The following is a 20203-nucleotide window of genomic DNA, read 5'->3' on the forward strand; positions in this document are numbered from 1 at the left end:
TGGAACCAGTTGAGTCTCCTCTGTGGTGTGTTTTGGATCTTTGTCCTGTTGGAAGGTCCAGCTGCGTCTCATCCTCATCGTCCTGCTGGATGGCAACAGATTCTTCTCAAGAATAGACACGACTCCATTCATCTCCCCTTTAACAGTGTGGATTCTGCCGGTACCATAAAGCTTCCACCTCTGAACTTCACTGTCGGTGTTTTTAGGGTCATATGCAGAACCATTTCTCCTCCAAACATGGCACCTAGTGTTATTTCATCTGACCACACCACATTCTTCCAGTAATCTACAGGTTTCTCCAAATGTTGTGTATGGAGTGCATTACCTAATGTTTCCTCCGTGACAAATGTACCCGCTTCATCCAGGTCTTTCTGGAGCTCTTTTCGAGTGGTTCTTCTTCTTCTTCTGACTAATTTTCTGCCCGGTCAGCAGTCCTCTGAGGAGCTCCTGTGCATCGCCGGTTGATGGTGGAGTGATGCTGCCAGTGGTGCTTATGGGAACATTTAGATATTCCTATGTTGCTCAACAATCTTGTTGTGAAGGTTTTTGGAGTTTAATGTACATAACTTTTTTTTATTGATTAGAATGTTGTGGTTTCTTTAGCTGTGTTGCTTTATTGAGTTAATACCAATGTCTGGTCTTATTTGCAAGTGAGTAGCTGTACCGGAAATATGTTTGCTGAAAGAAATGTAGATGTGTTGAATACTTGTGTCTCTCACTGTATACGCTGCGACCACATTGTTTCTGTTTCCAGTAAGAGGTCTCACACCTTGTTTCTGTTGACAAAGTAAGTGTCTCGTCTGCTGGTGAAGAAGGAATAGAAAAGGTTATCTGACGTGCATCAGACATGGCGATCCTGATTCTAAAGAAATGATTGTTGGAAAAGTGGAACTAAATACAAGATCTGGAAACTGTACAAGACAGACACGACATGTGGAATTGTTATCTTACAGGAAACAGGTGTCTGCAGACAGTGAAGTGTGTTGACGGTTGTGTTGGGCGAAGGTTGGAAGTATAAAATGTTGTGTGTGGGCTGTTTGCTTAAAGGAACGGCATTAAAAGAGGAAGGATGGAAAGGAACGGAGAAATTCTCATAACTTCAAACATTTCTCTAGTTGATTCCTCCCCAGTGTGACATCATCATGAAGAGTCTCTTTACAAGATAAAATGGGAGTGGCTTCATATTTGTTCAGCACTGTGCTGTCAGATAACAGAGGAGAGACAACAGTAAAGACAGTTTAAAGACTTTTAATTTGTCTTTTTATCACCTGACCATGGAAAGACGGGTCACCAGAAGAGGACATACTGAAGACTTTTGTAAAGGTCAGCACCTGAAACTAAATGATTTGAAAGAGAAAACTAAAGATTTGGAAAACAAAAAAAAAAGGTATCTCTTCAATGAAAACATCCCGGAGTACCCCCGACCAGAGTTTCATGTGACTCATTTAAAACACGACACAACTGGAGCTGGATTACAAGGCATCTGGTGGGTTAAAGGTTTCTGTGACCCGTGTCCTGAGGAGTCTCCGAGGCTGGTGTGGTGGAGTCTGATGGTGAGACCTGAGGACATACAGTCAGCTGAGAGGAGGCTCCTGGAGCAGATCTACCCAGACCGGACGGAGGAGCAGATCCAGAGACAGCAAAGCTTTCTGGGGAAGTTCGCCACCTCGCCTGCCTTACTGGACTCCTCCAGGCTGGGCTCGTACCGCTTCACCTTCCCCCTGGAGGAGCTGCTGACGGCCTACAGCCAGCAGGTACAAACCTGTCAGGGCCTGTCAATATTTGACTAGCAGAGGAGGAAAGAATGCATAGTACACTTATCTGACATCCAACTAAAAGCAGCTCATTTGAAATGTACTCTGAGTAAAAGTTTACTTTGTTACAAAGCTTTGGGATGAAATAATGTCATATGAATGCATGAAGGATAAAAGATTATGTAAAAGTCTCTGAACTCTCAGTAGGTTTATAAATGAAATATAAAAGTCTTTTGTATCTTCTAACTGAATCTCTGTGGTTTGGAGTTTAGTTTCACTTTTACAGTCCTGTCTGTACTTTAGAGATCAGCCTCATCTTGTGGTTTACTGATGTCTTTAGTCTCAGAGTCGTATCTCACTTTCTGCTTCTGTTTCACAATAAAAGATTTCCATCTGTGAACCAGCAGGATTTGTTGTTGTGAAGCAGTTATAAGGTTGTAAGTTGAAGTAAAATGCCGTCAGATTTTGCTGAATTACTCTGAGTTCATACAGTTGTTCCACCCTGGTAGAATTTGTGAAATATCGGCCATATTTTGGAAAAAAAATGACTGATCATGCTGAAAACTTTTGTTTTATTTAATGATAGTGGTCAAGTGAAGCCATTTATTTTCACATAATTGTATTTGCCCTTTTTACAGCATAATGATAACTGAAATCACCAAAATAGTGCTGATCAAAAGTTGACATACCCTTGAATGTTTGACCTGATAATATACGCACAAGTTGACGCACACAGGTTTAAATGGCTATGAAGGGATAGGCTTAGTTTAGGTAAGTTTCCACACCTGTGACTAGTTTGATTTTAATTAGTGTCTGTGTATAAATAGTCAATGAGTTTCTGCACATTTCATCCAGTGCTGCTCTGACTTTACTGGATACTGAGCCATGAGGAAAGCAAATGAACTGTCAAAGACCTGCCAGAAAAGGGAGTTGAACTTTATAAACCAGGAAAAGGATATAAAAAGATATCCAAAGATTTGAAAATGCCACAGACAGGTAGACCAACAAAGATTTCAGCCACAACTGCCAGAAAAATTGTTCAGGTTGCAAAGAAAAACCCACATGCAACTTCAGCTGAGAGTTGCATGTGGCTGTTTCAAGCTGAACAATAAGGAGGTACTTGAACAAAAATGGGCTGCGCGGTCAAGTTGCCAGAAAAAAGCCGTTACTGTGCCAACGGCACAAAACATTAATTTGGAGTGATGAGACCAAAATTGAACTTTATGGTCACAACTATAGACACTATGAATGGTTCACATCTTACAGATTCTGCCAGGTTATGTAGACTTATGAGCAAGACTGTATGTGTATCTGTTGATCTGCAGTTGAACGATGTGTTTAAATGACATCAGTTTATGTCACACCTGTAAGAATCTGGTTGTTGTGTGACTCTGTTAAATCCTGTTTTATTTCCTCCAGCTTTGTTCCGGCACTCAGCCCGTCATGCGGGTGTTCAAGACCGTCCTGTACAAACAGGAAGTGATGTACGCTGTGCTAGTCCACAGCCCAGCCAATCAGGAGCTGTTCTCAGAATATCCTTTGCTGACTGACGACCCGAACGCTGTCTGTGCTTACAGAGATGGTCACTTCATCTGGAGACCTGAGGCCATGTGTAAGACTCACAAGTAAGAATATGTAATGTTGCTTCCACTGAAAAACTGTAGCTGAAACTGTTAAAAGGACACATATTCCGAATATTTCCAGCTCTATATTTATATTCTGGGGCTCTACTGGAATATCTTTGCATGATTTCCAGTTAAAAACTCCTTATTTATCTTCTACTGGTCCTTTATGCAGCCCCTCAGTTCAGCCTCTGTCTGAAACAGGCCATTTAGCCCCGCCTCCTGATGAGCCCACTCTGTTCTGATTGGTCAGCTTCAGGAAGCTTCCTCCTGCTACTATAGTAGCAGGATTTCACTTCTGTGTTCACATGTTGGGGCTGAATCAGATATTAAATATGAGAGAGGACAACACATGGAAACGCCTTAGCAACCACCTTAGCAACCAAGGCTACAGAGTGGACCAAACGAGTGAAAAGGTGAAACCAATGAGGAGGTGCCTTAAACCTGCAAAGCTGGCTCCATAAAGAAGTCTGATTGTATGGAAGTCTATGAGAGAATGACCCTACTTCTCTCTTGATTTATTACCTCAGTAAACACTTTCCTGATGAGTTTATGGTCACAATCACTAGTTTAAAGTCTTTTTCAATACAGTATGATGTTCATTTTGTAAATTATGGTCCCATTTGGAGTAAAATAGATGATAAAGCAGGTATGCTTTAGGGTGTGGCTACGTTGTGATTGACAAGTCGCTACCACAGCGATGCATTAGGTGCTGCAGTTGGACCTTGGGGAGCTCCTCCCCAGCTCCATGCTCTCATCCAAATATGGTCACTTCTCATCACTTCTGGTTCCAAAAAAACCAAGATGGCGACACTCCTCCGTGCTTGCCCCGCTTCCATGTCCTGTCACACTACTTTTAATATTTCCTCTCCAATGCAGCTCCAGGCAAGGCCGTGGTCTCCTTTGAGCCCACCGGGCGTAGCAGACCAAGCGCACTCAGCAGGTTTAGCTCCTAGCCAGTATTTCTTGTGGCAACACACAGTCTATGGAACGGATGCATGTTTATGGATATGTGACGAGCTGATGTCAGCTCATCTGGAAAGTAAACAAACATCACAAAGGGCAGCTGAAAACTGGGCTTTGTCTTACAGGCAGGATTTCTACATACGTTCACCTCAAGTTTTGGGCCCTTAACTATGTTTAACATCCGACATCAGACCAGGATACAAGTAACAGACAACCACAAAAACCAGAATATGAACCTCTAAAATATCTTGACATGTTGAGTTTTTAGATCATTTAAAATGTGTTTGTGTGACTGAAGGTGAAGCTCTAAAAGACGCTGAAGTCTCAGGTTAAAAAGCTTCCACTCTGGTCTTCAAGAGCTGGATTTGTGGAAAACAATAAAGCTGATGTTTGGGATGGATCGGGGTGATGTTGGGGCCTCCTGTGCTATAAAATTACTCACTTCTACCTCCCCTATCTTTTTAAGTTATTTGAAATGTTGAAATTGGCGGCTACAGAGCGAGCGACGTTGAGGTTGTACTCGTTACTACGTCACACCAGAAAGTCAAATCGAATCTGCAGGAAGCTTCAGCATGAGTCCACCGCCGCCCAGCGACACGCTGAGTGTTTATGTAGCTTCTGTAGTCGCAGTTTGCATCGCAGCCGGATGACGAGCAAAGAAGGAACCTGGAAGTGTTGCTGGTTGTTCAGCAGATAAAAAGTCTTTACAGCCTTTTACAGAGGACGGACATTTACATCAGGAACGACTGAAATTCATTTTCGTAGACAATCTTCCCTCCGTTATCAGTGAGTGGTTGTTTGTGTGTTCGGCAGGATTTTTCTCCTGTTTCATCTTCAATCTGTGGATGAAGTTTTAAAACACGGTTTCTTTCTGTTCCTCAGCTAAAGGAATATAATATATCTGTGCTAAAGCTAAGCAATAGCGACCTCCGGCTACTTTGTGAGGAAACTAAAACACGATCTCACTGTTCTGAAACCTCCTGTTGAGTCTCAGCTGTGCAGCAGCAGCTTCAGACTCTGCTTCATAGACGCTTTATACTGTCCTATATCTCCAGCTGCAGACATTACTGCAGGTAAACATGCTGCTGCTTTAATTATGTCCTATTCTGATTGACACACCTCCAGCCAATCAGAGTAGGTGCTCATTAATACAGAATTATTAATACAGCTTCAGAAACAGCCTGCTGGAGGACAGAGGGGTATCTGTGCTGTAAGGAAAGATGGATTTAGAGAAATCTAAACAACTGTTGGTGAATAAAATGTCACAGATATTTTTAAAATAGAAAAAAAAAATTGTCAAAAGGGGTCAGAATACCAGATATTTAAAATCAACACTTCCTGACAGTGACACTCCAATGCTTTTGTAATAATAATGGTTTAGCAAAAAAAACAAAATACTAACTAACTAACTGGCTATTTAAAAAAAGCTTTTAGTTTATTAGTTTTGTAGTTTATTAAACATGTTGCCTTTTGTCTTGATGTCAGTTACGAGTTGGTCCACAGACGAGATGAAAAGCAGGTGGAAGTGAAGAAGCTGTTTGAACATCAGCGTGAGTATTATGTTTGGGATAATGTCGCCGTCGCCCTACATATGGAGGTTGGACAGGTACGATCATTTATCTCACTGTACAGAGAAAATATCTTTCCACCATTTCAGTTCACGTTCTATACATAAATTGCACATGGTGGGTTTGGAAAAGCAGATTATGATATTTTTTACACTCAACAGCTTTAACTGTGACTTTCCTGTGTAAAAAAGTCCTTACATATATTAAATTAATGTGTATATAATATTTGTAGCAGAATAAAAAGGTAGCACTCAAGTAAGTATACATGTGTGATCAAATGATGAAAACACGTTACAAAGTACCAACACTGCTCCCAAACATGAACAATAACAATCAAACAATAAAGTAAAGTTAGCGTGAAAACAATAAAGTAACGTTACTATGGTAACAATAAAGTAAAGTTAGCGTGAAAACAATAAAGTAACGTTACTATGGTAACAATAAAGTAAAGTTAGCATGAAAACAATAAAGTAACGTTACTATGGTAACAATAAAGTTAGCATGAAAACAATAAAGTAACGTTACTATGGTAACAATAAAGTAAAGTTAGCGTGAATTTGAGCTTTAAATAGTCACTATGTCTAATAGCAAAATTTTGTAATATAGATATGTTATTTTGTCAGAAATTTTACCTTTATTTAATAGTTGTAAGGTGTAAATATTTGTGTTATTTTTATATTTTTATGCTGTATTTCATATTTAATACTTGGCTACACAGTATCCAAGGTAATCTGAGAGAGAATTAATTACCAATTATAACTATTCAGAGTTCAAATTCAGAGTGATTATCTGTGTGTACTGAATCATCTGTATCAATAGTGTCTTTATGTAATTTGTAATATAGTAAGTCTTTGATCCTGGTCAACATTAGACCATTGGCCCTGTAATTTTTCTTTTAACGGTTATTAAGCTTCGTCACAGGAATCATTCATTAGTATTGTAAGTTTCCTTTGATTATGATTTTATTTATATTAAATAGTTTTACTGAGACCGGGCTTGTATCCCCCAGATCCAGAAATGCTTGTAAGCAATTAACAGTCATCACTGACTCTACATCAGAGTGCCTTTGTGTCTTTGTTGGAGTCAACTACTAATTATCAGCCGTTAGTCCACCATCATCATCATCATCATCACAACACAACGCACGCAGTACAATTGCGTGAAAACAAAGTAATGTTACTATGGAAATAATCAAGTAATGTTAGTTTGAAAACAATAAATTAACATTAGTGTGAAAACAAAGTAATGTTACTATGGAAACAATAAATTAACATTAGTGTGAAAACAATAAAGTAACATCAGCATGTAAACAATAAAGTAACGTTAGCATATGCTGCACAGGACAGACGATTGTAACAAAAAAACTGAAAATCCTCCTGCACACATTTCACTGATGACGTTGACGACATGCGTCTGCAGCCACCATAGACTTAAAAATTGGGGTTATTACAGCTGTTTTGTGGAAACTGTTGTTCTGCTCGTCATCCTGTTCTGTTCTTCTTGTGTTTTAGGCGCTGCAGTTTGGTAGTGACCGACTGAGAGAAAAGCTCACGTACTGTGAAAAAGGAAGCCCTTCGATTATTCCTTATGACAAGTTTCACAATTTCAGCGAAGCTACAGATCTTGTTAAAGAGTTGTGGCCCAACTATCCGTCACCACTGGAGCGCTCACTGAACATTCATGCATCCTAATTTAGTCATGAAGGGGAAACTTTGTATTTACAATATTTAGTATTTGATCAGGATTCAATGTTATAATTTTGGTATGAAATAATAATAATAATAATTTATATTTTTAAATTAATGCTTTATGGTTCAGATGGTTGCCATAGCACCACCAACAAGAAGACTGTTCCCACAGTTTAGTCACTTTAGTCACTTTAGAAGAGTAGAGCGTTCTGCCAAATTTAGTGCTTTTTCATTCATGCAGGCATAATGCAGATGTCCTGACATGTGAATTAACGTTAAAATCATGTGGACAGAAACGTGACGTTTGTTCCACACATCGACTGGCTTTGAATATTTAAAATGACTCACAGAGCATCCTTAAGCACTTTACAGTTAAAATGAAGCATCAGTTGAGAAGGTGGTGTAATATCTATATGTCCTTGGTGAGAAGGATGAAGGTTGTTTAGATGAATGTTCTGCCCACCGAGGGGTCATTATGTAGCTTAATGTTAGCTTTAATGTGCAAAAGATGTTTTTTCATCTTTTAATCGTTAACCTTTTTATGGAACAGCAAGATGGGATAGCACTCTTAATAATATGTTTTATTATTTATAGGAACACCTCCAATATTAGACAGTTTTTAACACTTGCTGATGCTGAAACATGCTTTTATTATGTTTTAATCCAACTTAAGCTCTTAAATGTTTGTCTTTGCTATTTATATCATGTTTCCTGTTGGTTTTATTGGTATTGTTTTAAATGTGATGTGTGGTTATTAGATGTATTATTTATTATGTTCATTGTGGTTAAACCTGTTTTTTTTGTTGTTTTATATAACACTGTGTGGGAATATTTTGCATGAGGAATATTTTTACTTTTAGTAAAATTTGCAGCTCCTCATACTTTTGTACTTTTCTTGTAAAGAAGGATTTTTATACTGTGGAATTTCTACTTTTCCTTAAATAAAAGGTCTCAATACTTCTTCCACCACTGCAGCATATATACTATATATATGTATATATATATATATATATATATATATATATATATATATATATATATATATATATATATGTATATATATATATATATATATATATGTATATATATCAAATTTTTCACCAGACGTGATGTGTGTGCCAAATTTGGTGAGTTTTTGAGCATGTTTAGGGGGTCAAATTTAGGTTTGAAGTGGCGTAATAATAAAGAAAGAAACAAACAAACACACAAGAAATTACCATATTATTGTATTAATACTTTGATGATCATTAATCCAGCGTAGAACTGTATTAAATTGATCAATTTTGCCTTTAAAAGAACATGATTCACTCTTGACCTTATCTTTCATCTGTTGTAACCACATTGTTTCTGTTTTAAGTAAGATGTCTTGCACCTTGTTAGTGTCTCGTCTGTTAGGAAAGAAGGAATAGAAAAGGTTATCTGAAGTGTATCAGACATGGTGACCCTGATTCTAAAGAAGTGATCGTTGGAAAAGGGAACTAAATACAAGATCTGGAAGCTGTCAGAGAGAACAAGGTGCACCCTTTCGTCAAACATGATTTTGACAGGTCTAGGTCAAGAGGTCACCCTAATTAGCATAATTTATGCATAATTTATGCATATATTAGGTTATCGTGGGAAAGTGTGAAATTGGTAAGTTATGTTTTTAGAAATTAGCATATGGTTGAGACATGGTTGAAATGCGGTATTATGGCATTTTCTGTAGAAAAATAGAGAAATGAATAAAAAAGTGAGAAACTGTGTTAAAAAGATGATTTTTTCAGCAGTAAGTTGTGTTTGTTGATAGAGAAGAAAAGTAAATTAGAAGCACCTTCTGCTATCCTGTTTCAGCAGTGAATACCTAATAAAAATCATTCAGCATTCTGGAGTATTTTGAAGAAATAATATAGTTGAGTGAAAAACTGTTTCTTTTTTTTTTTTAGCGGCATGGTTGTTGATGGAGGAAAAAAAAAAAAAAGAGAAAAAAGGAGAGAAAAAAGGAGAAAAAATAGTAAATTAAAAGTACTTACTATGACTCTGCAGTAAAGTAAAACCTAATAAAAATATAAACCCTCTTTCTTACCTATTCTTTTTTTTTCTTATGGTAGCCTTGTAACATAGTTTTTTTTTTTTTAATAGCAATGATAATACAGAGTATTTCTTGACCGCAGACAAGACCTTGAACTTCAGACGACGCTCCGGCATAATGTCAGAATAACCTGAACAAATGCAGGAGTCCGACTTATTACGCGCGCACATCCCCCCGCATTGCACTTCTATTCTCTGAGTGTGACAACTAAGATTTTTACCCTCGCTTCATACCTTAACTCCGCCCAAGACCATTCCCACAAATTTTATCATCCTATAAATTGAAAGGGTATGTAAGAGTACTGAAAATAAATTCTGGAGAGTCTGCGTTGAGAGTACCTTCAGGCTGAATTTTTATTTAAAAAAAAAAGAGAACTCACCATGTCTGAACCGGTCGGTAAAAGGGAAGTTGACTGTAAAGAAGAAGAAGAAGAAGTTTCCATCGCTGAAGACGTGCAGCAGGCAAAGTTAAGGGTAGAGAGAGCCATGATGTCGATGATTAGCCAGACGCCTGTATCCCTCTACAATGATAAGTCTACGCATATGGGTAGTCTCGCTGACTGCAATGCACCGCGGAAAAGCGTGGTGTTTCTGTGTCGTACCCAGATGCCTCCTCCAGAGTCCCTGCGTGAAGAATGGTCTCTAGAGCCTTATGGACTGTGTGGATCCTGGGGGTACATTTTCAAGTATGAGACGGCTGAGCTCTGTCTGTATCAGTTGGATGAGAATGAGACGTTGGGGCCCGATTCTTACACAGTCTCCCTGACCTCCAATGACTGGGGAGTGTTGAAGCTGACTACGCCTGAATTTCTTTGGCAAAGCTCTCCTCCGACCCCTAAACGGGTGAAGCGTGGGGAAGACTTGGAATCTTGTCCGTCCATGAGTGAGGTCCGGAGGAGAAGAATTCTTTTCAGCGCTACGTGGGAGGGAAGATCTGCGGCCTGTGGCCGCTGGTTCCATCGAGCCAGTCTCCGCATGGGCGAGATAAAGGAGCCGTCATGCTCTGTCACGCATGCAATGAAGGACGTGGCAGACGTCTTTGTCTTGGAGGCCTTCAACTCCGACTGCGGGGTGTTTAAGACGATGCTGGTCCTACCCGTAGCGGCCTGGTCAGACCAGATGAATCAGACGGCTGAGAAGATCAGTTCACTCTTTCACAGCTGCTGCAACTGGAAGGATATTCTAGCTACGAAGAAAACGCTAAACTTTAATGACACACCCACTTCTACAGCTTAACCACACCCCCACCCCATCCCCGCCCCCTCTATGTTCTTATATTAAGGTCTGGGTGAGACGAGGTAGAGAACGCAGACTTGAACAGAGTTACTGTCAGATACTTGAGATGCCCAGACGCAAGACCTATCTACCGATATGTGAGGATCCAATCTGGACCAGATTTCTTTCAAGCACTACTACCAATACCGTCATGCCGGTAACCCCTGAGGTTTCAACTCCCCGTGAAGAGGAGGGCTGTACGGGGACAGCCTCTCAGACAGATCAGCCCCCCTCTACGGTCTATGCGGAGATGGAGGACCGGTCTTCAACCCCGTCGACGGAGTGCAACCAGGAGCTCGAGCTTCCCACCTCCCCGGAGGACTCTACCTCCTCCTCCTCTGACACGGATACGGACACGGCCGAGGAGATGGAGGATTACGCCTGTGAAATTCCCACCTCCCCGGAGTCTGACCCTGTTGATATGGAGACCCCACCCCCGAGCCCAGCCTCCACACCCCCGACCCCGGCCTCCACATCCTCTGATGATGATGATGAAATAGACGGGTGGATATCGACATTCTTTCTTAAGACCGTGAAGGCGGGTGCGCTTCATTTGCTCAACAATGCTCTCCACAAGTACCGTCGCAACACCTGTTACGGGTGTCAAGTGAAACACCCCAGCCAGAAAGAACATCATTGTCTGGACGTGCTCGAGGATGACTACTACAAGGATAACTTTCAAGGACTGATGAAGGGCCTTTGTACTCCTAAATTCATTCCTGCTATTCAACGCCTGCTGACGCTTCGTAACATCAAGACGGATGACATCAAGGTCAAGATTGTTGCTGAAACGCTGTTGTATGAGTTGAGATCGGAGAAAAGGATCTTTGAAGCTATTCATAAAATGTACGACGAGCTAATAGGGGATGATTTGATGAATATAGCGCAACTCCGGGCCATGGCTGAATACTGGGAGGCATAGAAAAAAAAAAAAAAAAAAGATGGGTAATTACTGGAGAAAACTTGTAACCTACGCGGGTGACCAATCTGTCATCGGTCATTTAATAGATCTACTGGATCGGGTGATTCAAAACAGAGTTTCGTCGATCAGAAACACAGACTTCTTTTTCAGAACTGCAGAGATGGAACAACTTGAAAACATTTTACAACAAGTACGCTCTCACGCTGTACTTAGAGACTGGGAACTGATTGTACTGGATACTCTGTGTATAAGTTCTTTTCGCTTGTCCGATACCTTTGCAAAAATTTTGACAGAATGGACTAAAGATTCTTTTCATGCAAAAGCTGGACATGTGTTTACCCTGTATGCTCTGTTCATCGATGTTGCAACGCTCTGTCTGCAAAACAACATAGCCTTAAATATACCGGATGAACTGAGACGATTACACCGCATAATTCAGCATACCCTAGGTATTTCTGTCTTACACCAAACCTTGATGAAGATTAGAGTTTAGTACGGTTTTTTCTATTCTATGTTTTAGAATCTTGCAAGAAGTATGTAATAGCATTTACTGAGCATATTATTCTGAGATACTTGATCTGTTTTATTTTTCCTCAATGAACATGTCTGTTTGTTTGAGACTTGAACAACATTTTTTTTATACCTTTTAAGTGTTTTTTATATTGATTTGATGAGCTGAACTGCTTATGATTAAAAATAAATAAATAAAGAGACTGAAAAGAAAACTGGAGAGACTTTTTTTTTTTTTTTTTTTTTTTTTTTTAAATTAAAAAAAAAAAAGTTAGAGAGAGAGCGAGAAATAAATAATAAAAAAGTGTGACGCAGCTGCTTGTCATCATTCCAACCTCAGATTTTGATGAGAGTGGTAAGGCTGATAAAAAAGATAGGATGGCAGAGGCAAGATTTATGAAGCAAGTATACTATGACCCAGCACATCCTGGTAGTTATGGCGGGATAGACCGACTCCATAGGGCTGTACAGGATAAAACGGGGGAAAATGTCAGGATTGAAAACGTCAAAGACTTTTTATCAGAGCAGGATGCTTATACTCTACATAAACCCGCCCGAGTACATTTTACCAGAAACAGAGTCTTTGTTCCTAGACCTTTAAATCAGTTTCAAGCTGACCTTTGTGACATGCAGGCCTTAAGCGAATACAACAATGACTTTAATTATTTATTAACCGTCATCGATGTATTTTCCAAGAAGGCTTATGTACGGGTTCTGAAGAGAAAAACTGCGGCGGAGGTAGTAAAGGCTTTTGAATCCATTTTTGAGGAAAGTCAGACGCCGGTAAAACTACAGACCGACGCAGGGAGAGAGTTTTTTAACAAGAGTTTTGAGGCTTTAATGAAAAAACACAGTATTATACATTTTGCTACAGCCAGCGATCTCAAGGCCTCTGTGATTGAAAGATTTAATCGTACCTTAAAAGGTAGAATGTGGAGGTATTTTACAGCAAACAATACCATGAGATATATCGATGTCTTACAAGACTTGGTGAAGAGCTACAATCATAGCTATCATAGTAGTATTAAAATGACGCCGATGCAGGTGACTCCAGAAAATACCCCTCAGGTGTTTCAGAACCTGTACGGTAGCACCCCCATACATGATCTTAAATCAAAAATGAATTTCAAGGTAGGAGACACGGTGAGAATATCTAAAGTGAGAGGGGTGTTTGATAAAAAATATGAACAGAGTTTTACGGATGAAGTGTTTACGGTGTCTGAATGCATTCCACGCTATCCTCCTGTATACAAACTCAAAGATTTTGACGGAGAGTCTATCGAGGGATCCTTTTATGAACCCGAGCTGCAAAAAGTAAAAATGGGTCAGGATAAGCTGTATCAAGTGGAGAAAATTTTAAAACGACGTACGCTTAGGGGTAAAAAGCAGGTTCTTGTGCGCTGGAAAAACTGGCCTGAGAAATTCAACAGCTGGGTAGATGCCGACGACCTAAAAAATATATAAAACAGCCCCGTGAGCTTTAAAAACCGGTAGTCTATCGTTAAAAACCCATCGAGCATCATGGATCAGCTCTCTAGAGAGGGTTTTTACATTACCCTACCCTCCAACGCCAGCCTCAACGTCTTTAAAAATAACACGAGTTCCGCTTATCAGGTGGATTTGGCTCAGCATATAGATTTAGAGGGGTCCTGGGAGGTGGCCTTAGCGGAGATTTCATACCCTCACACGTGGTTTAACGTTCCTATAGAGAAGGGTTTTTTTGAATGGAGAGAGAAACCCAAAGAAGACCAGAATGAGGATACGGTTATGATTCATAGTCAAAAGATTAGAGGAGGTTATTACTCGAGCGTGAGTCAATTTCTGACTGAGCTGAACGCCTTTCTCAGAAAAATCGGTTCGGATATTTATGTACAGTTCAGCCACATTCAGAAAAGATTTGAATTTCAGGCCGGGGGTAAATATCATCTACGTTTTCAACCACCCTTGTCTTACGTCATGGGAATGAAACCGGGAGAATGGTTCAGGTTCGATGAGAGGATGGCTCCCTACCCGGTGGATATAAAGGCAGGATTCTACCACCTCTACTGTTACAGTGACGTGGTGCGTCCTCAGGTGGTAGGTGACGCTTACGCTCCTCTCCTGAGGATCGTCGATGTACAAGGAACGTACGGGGATGTCATCACAAAGTATTTTAACCCCGCCTACTATCTACCTGTAGCTAAAAATCACATTGAAAACATCCGCATAGAGATAAAATCGGATCAGAACGAACCCATCAACTTTACCTTCGGGAAGACTATCGTGAAACTCCATTTTAGACCCATCAAAAGGGTTTAAAAATGGCCGCGGTCATGCGTGACCCTCGCCGGTTTGTGAGTTATTATGAAAGTCAAGTAGGCGGGGCTCTCCCCGGGTTTGCCGGCTCACCCGTCATGTACGGGCGGGGGATAGGTTCTGTATTCTCAAAGTTGTTTCGCTTTATATCCCCCCTGGTGAAAAAAGGGTTTTCCCTCGCTAAACCTCATCTTAAAACCGCGGCAAAAAATATCGCCTCCGATGTGATAAGCCAGGCCGTCGGTAGAATGAGCGGCGCCTCTGGTCAGGGGGTGCAAGAAGGATCAGGGGGTATGATGGTTCTGGCCAGAAGACCCAGGAAGAGACCCCCGGGACAGCGTGTTATGACGGGTAAAAAACGCAAGCGCGCCGGAAAGAAAAAATCAGTTGATAGAAGCCTTACCAAGAGAAGGAACCCTGCCAAGACCTCGGCGGACATATTCTAATTTATTTATTTATTTTTTTTATCACTAACGCGGAGATGGCTCTTTTACATCAAAAATCGGCAGAATGCACTATGGCAGAGCTGGATTTATTTTCAGCTCCCATGACCCAGCTATCTATCGATGAAAAACTCTACACCGAAATCATGCCCCTGTCGGCCATCACAGACGGGGGTCCTATAGAGTTTTTTATTCCCGGAGACGGTGAAAAGTATCTGGATCTGAACGACACCTTGCTCCACCTTCGTGTCAAGATTACCAACGCCGATGGAACGGATCTGCCTGACAACGCCGCTGTAGGTCTCGTCAATTACCCTCTGAACACCATCTTCAGCCAATGCGATATTATTCTCGGGGATAGACTGATTTCTCAATCCAGCGCCACTCACCCTTACAGAGCCATGATCGAGACCCTGCTCAACTATTCGGAGGAAACGCTAAAAAGTCAGTTCAGCGCCGGGTTGTTTTACAAAGACACGGCCGATGCTATGGACTCTATAGTGCCCATTAACGGGCCTAATAGAGGGCTAAACAAGAGAGCCGCTTTCTCGGTTAACTCTAGAGAGGTTCACCTGCTGGGGGCTCTCCACACCGACATACTTTTTAGTGAGAGGCTCCTCTTGAACTCGGTGGATATGAGAATCAAACTTACTCGCGCCAGCGACGCCTTCTGTCTCATGTGCGCCACAGACGGTACCTTCCGTTTAAAAATACAGGGGGCTTCTCTATTTATTAAAAAAGTTAACGTTTCCCCCGCCGTGCGTCTAGGTCATGCCTCGGCCTTACTGAGGGGGAACGCTCTCTACCCCCTGTCACGCGTCAGCGTGAAAACTTACTCCATACCCGAGAATTCCAGAGTTTGTAACCAGGAGAATCTGTTTTTGGGAACGATGCCTAAATACATCGTATTAGGCATGGTGAATCACGAGGCCTTCACAGGAAGAAGAAATCTATGCCCTTTCAATTTTCACCATTACGATGTGGAGTACTTAGCCCTGTGCCAGGATGGTAGACAGGTGCCCTCTAAAGCTTTCCAGCCTCAATTTAATCAGGGGGCTTCCGTCAGAGAGTTTTACAACATGTTCGTCGCCACAGGGAGGCATCTGAAAGATTTACCCCTGAGCATCGACAGAGAGGAATTTGAACGGGGATACTCGCTGTTTGTGTTTAATCTCACCCCCGGAGAGGACAGCGATGCACTATCCCCGGTTTCCAACGGCTCTTTAAGGCTGGAGATGAGATTTAGACAGCCTCTGCCAAACACCGTTACTCTCATCGTGTACGCCTGTTACGACTCTATTCTGGAGATTGATTCTAAATGCCAGGTATTGGTGGACTATTACTGATTTAAAAAAAAAAATGAATAACCATCAGCTGGAGAGTCTGATGCACCGAGTGCTGGGAGACGTTTTCTGCGGCGTGTGGGCTTCTGACCAGCTACCTCTACTGACACGCTCGTTTACACCACCCTCCTACTTTATCGTCAACACTCATAAAGGACATCAACCTGGGGAACATTGGTTATCTTTGACGTTGGAAGAAGATGGGACGGGGACTTTTTTTGACTCTTTTGGATTTGCTCCTGATTTTAATTACTACCCTCGTAGCATCTTACAGTTTCTGGAGAATCGCTCCAGCAAGATATTGTACCATAACCTCCAGCTTCAGAATCCTTTATCCGACGCATGTGGTCAGCATTGCGTTTATTATCTGTACCATCGCGCCTGTGGGTTGTCTTTTCAACAAGTTTTGTCTTTGTACGACGATGATGCAATAAAAAATGATCTTGAAGCATCAAACTTTGTGAAAAAATTTCAACGCTGTATTAGAAACCGTAGTAAGTTTTGTCAGCAAGGCGCTTGTTCTTTAGAAACGTTTAAACGTCGTGCTATGCTTTAAATCTTCTGTTTGTTTGTTTGTTTGTTTGTTTTTTTGTTTTGTTTTTTATATCGCTGTTGTTTCTTATTGTTGTTTAGATCTTGCATGTCTTGTAGACCTTTTTTTTTTTTAAAAAAATAAATAAATAAGATAAATGTGCTAGAGAAAAAAAAATGTAAAAAAAAAAAATAAAAAAAAATGCTGTAGACTTTGCATTTGATTAATAAACATTCTTTATTGAGAAAAATCAATTATACATTTTTTTTTTGTCTTTTTTTTCACACAAGGGGTAACCAACGCAGGGCTTTAGAGTCGATTCTAGGTTGAATCCTGCGTGGGGATAAAGATAATTTTCTTTTCTGTCTTTGAGGGACTTTTTCTTCTTCATTCTCTCTGGGCTGAATCCAGCGTGGGGATAGAGTTAACATCTTTTTCCTTCTGCGTCTCCCTCTGTCGTGGGAAAAAGAGGCCCCCTCCTCCCTCTCCTCTCTTTCCTCCTCTTCTGATCCTAGGGCTTCCTCCCCCAATTTCAGGCGTTGGTATTGATCGCGGGCGCGGGGGTTGCGGATGGAGGATAAGGGAACGTTCGTTTCTGCCAGAGTATTTAGAAAACTTTTCCAACCTGCGGGTGGACGGGCTTGAGATTTTTTAGACCACTGCATGAGGTTTTTAAATAAATCAATCATATGAGATCCTTTTACAATCGTCCCTTTATAAATAAATTCCCCTTTAGAGGTCCACCCCTCATCACTCTCGGTTAATTTTCTCATAATGTACTCCGCATTTTTACGATCACGTGGGGCTAGACTTTTCACCACCTCTCCCATCATGTCCTCTGAGTCCTCCGGTGTTGTCTCCTCACTCCGTTCAGCTTCAGAAAGCTCGATCCCAGGATCACGTTGCAGAGTCACCGTCACCTTCTTCTCATCCTTTTGACCTTGTTTGATCAGGTTAAGATATCTCTGAAGCAGGGTGTTGTATTTTTTAATTTTTTCATGGGCGTTCAAACCCCGCTCATCCAACATCTCTCTCATTTTAACATCCAAATCACTCTCTGGCTGTTGTCTGATGGACCTCTCTGGCTGGGTCAGACGGTTTAATTGGTGGGTGGAGAGGAGATACATTTTATGCGCCTTCTTCATAGTCATCCTCTTCTAACCAGTCCTCCGATAAGATCCCCGAGTATAGGTACAACCGTCGAAAGCAGAGGTAAAAGAAAACCGCCCGACTGTTTCATCAAAGTCTGATGTTTGCGTTTCAGGCCGGCTCTTTTATCGGCCAGCAGTCTGATGAAATTTTTTTGTCTTTTTAGTTTTTTGTATTGAGCGGTAGATAAGGGGACGTTACCCTTCAAAACATTTAAAGCAATCTCACACAGAGCCTGGATAAAGTCCGAAGAACAGTAAGCCAGAATGTCCCGACGTTTTTGAGGTGTGGCGAGGCACAGAGCCTTTAACAAGGGGGCGTTTCTTTTTAAACGCGCCGACATGGTTTCAGGAAGGTCAGAATTTTGTCTTGGGAAGGTAAACCGTGGGCCACTGATGAGGAAGCACACCCGATCTCAGTCTGTATTGTTCTGGGCAGGAAGGCGTCAGATCAACCAATAAATACCCATGAGGGGCGTTGGTAGCGTCTTCAAAACTTTCCAGGAAAAAGGGTTTTTGGGAGGGAAAAATTTGCTGAGCTAATACACTAATCTGTAATTTGTCACGTGGGTTCTTAAACAGAATCAGATAGTTACTGTTCAGACTGATGGTGCGGCTGTATTTACCCTGATGAAATACATTCTGCGTCAACATCATGACGCTCATATTTCTATGATGTCTGTATTGGGTGAAAATTTTAACCACCTCTGGGTGATCAGAGGCCTGAAAAATAACATCGTCTAGAATGATTAAATGAGTTTGATCAGGCGGGAACAGGTTTTCATCTTCAAAAGAGTCAGGAAGTCCTTCGACAAATTTGATATTTTTATTCATTTTTTTCAGTTCATCATACATGGGTTGAAAAGACGTATAAATCCACACAATGTTATCAGGTACGGAATCCATCACATGTTCACAGTTTTCCAATAACCGTTTTACAAAGAAAGTTTTTCCACACCCGCTGGGTCCTACAATCATACATGAGAAAGGTACACAAAGTCTAGGATCAAAGTTTACCTCCTCCATCATAGAAAGAAAACAACAACAAAACAAAACAAAACAAAACAAAACAAAACAAAAAAAAAAAAGTCCCTTAATATCCGAAAGGCAGAGTCGTACCGTCAGGAAACAGGCGTCTTTTATCATACACCACCCTAAACTTCTTCTGAAATGAAGAGTTTCTCAAGAGAAACCCCCTTTTATCGCGTACCACTTGTTGGTGAGGGGTGTCGATGACGCCCTCCTCCGAACGCTCCAGGTAGCCCTCCACCAGCTCTTTAACGCTATCAAAGTTGATTCGGTCACAACACTCCTGAGTCTGAGTGATCCCCTTAGCACGAAGCACAGTTTTTTTCTCTTGACGGGTTTGGTACGCGTAGCTCTTTGGACCTGCGGAGGCAAATTCTTGTATGCTGTCTCCCCCTAACTCATCCGTCAGTTGACCTAAATAGGCCCCCAGCTCCAGAGGAGTCTCTCCCTCTTTCACCACATAAACCAGGCTGTCTGTATCTGTGTAGAGAACTCTCTCCTGCAACCTCTCCAGGTAACCGTACATTTTCAAGCGGGCATATGCGGTGGTAAATGCGGCTATAAATACATTATTTACCTTACTAGGAGGTACCACACACCCCTTGCTGTAGTTCCATTGCACCATAGCGGTTTTGTCGCTGAGAAAGGAGAAGTATTTGACCTCGTACTTTCCTGAAAACACTAGGTCAAAAAATTCTTCCTCACTCTTTACCAGAGTGGTCTGAGTCAAATTGTTTTTCTGAGCAAACTTTCCCCAGAGGCTGTTTAGGCATAGTTTTGACATCTGTCTCTTGGCAGGATTTACCTCAATTTTACCGACGTTCAGCTGGATACCCTGATTATCACGATACTCCCTGATGTACTTTTCCCTGCTCTCCTGATCTACGGCCTCGGGAGGATACCCCGAAGCTTCCTGCTTGCCTTTCAAAAAGGTCTGCACATAGCCTGAGAAGATAGTGTCGCTACGCTCCTCAAAGTGCCACACCTCTGTAATCTTACCTACTCTGTACCCTAGCTGAAGGGCCTTGTTAAATTCAACCG

General features: G+C 41.3%; 2 protein-coding genes across 2 annotated transcripts; both read left to right on the top strand.

The window, feature by feature from the left end:
- On the top strand, positions 1-8383 carry LOC137196177 (uncharacterized). Its single transcript, XM_067609019.1, has 4 exons — positions 1-1754; positions 3174-3379; positions 5828-5948; positions 7422-8383. Exons 1-4 carry the CDS (start codon positions 1275-1277, stop codon positions 7599-7601), a joined length of 987 nt encoding a protein of 328 aa, XP_067465120.1. The 5' UTR covers positions 1-1274; the 3' UTR covers positions 7602-8383.
- A 6801-nt stretch (positions 8384-15184) lies between these two features.
- On the top strand, positions 15185-16456 carry LOC137196317 (uncharacterized protein F54H12.2-like). Its single transcript, XM_067609186.1, has one exon. It carries the CDS (start codon positions 15185-15187, stop codon positions 16454-16456), a length of 1272 nt encoding a protein of 423 aa, XP_067465287.1.
- The last annotated feature ends 3747 nt before the right edge of the window (positions 16457-20203 follow it).

Source organism: Thunnus thynnus, chromosome 13, assembly GCF_963924715.1.
Source record: "Thunnus thynnus chromosome 13, fThuThy2.1, whole genome shotgun sequence".
In the NCBI taxonomy this organism is placed as follows: Eukaryota; Metazoa; Chordata; class Actinopteri; order Scombriformes; family Scombridae; genus Thunnus; species Thunnus thynnus.

Excerpts from the sequence above, each read along its gene's own strand:
- LOC137196177 (XM_067609019.1), top strand. The coding sequence starts at position 1,275 with ATGGAAAGACGGGTCACCAGAAGAGGACATACTGAAGACTTTTGTAAA. Across the intron at positions 1,755-3,173 it reads TGACGGCCTACAGCCAGCAG|CTTTGTTCCGGCACTCAGCC; the intron begins GTACAAACCTGT and ends TATTTCCTCCAG. Across the intron at positions 3,380-5,827 it reads GCCATGTGTAAGACTCACAA|TTACGAGTTGGTCCACAGAC; the intron begins GTAAGAATATGT and ends TCTTGATGTCAG.
- LOC137196317 (XM_067609186.1), top strand. The coding sequence starts at position 15,185 with ATGGCAGAGCTGGATTTATTTTCAGCTCCCATGACCCAGCTATCTATC.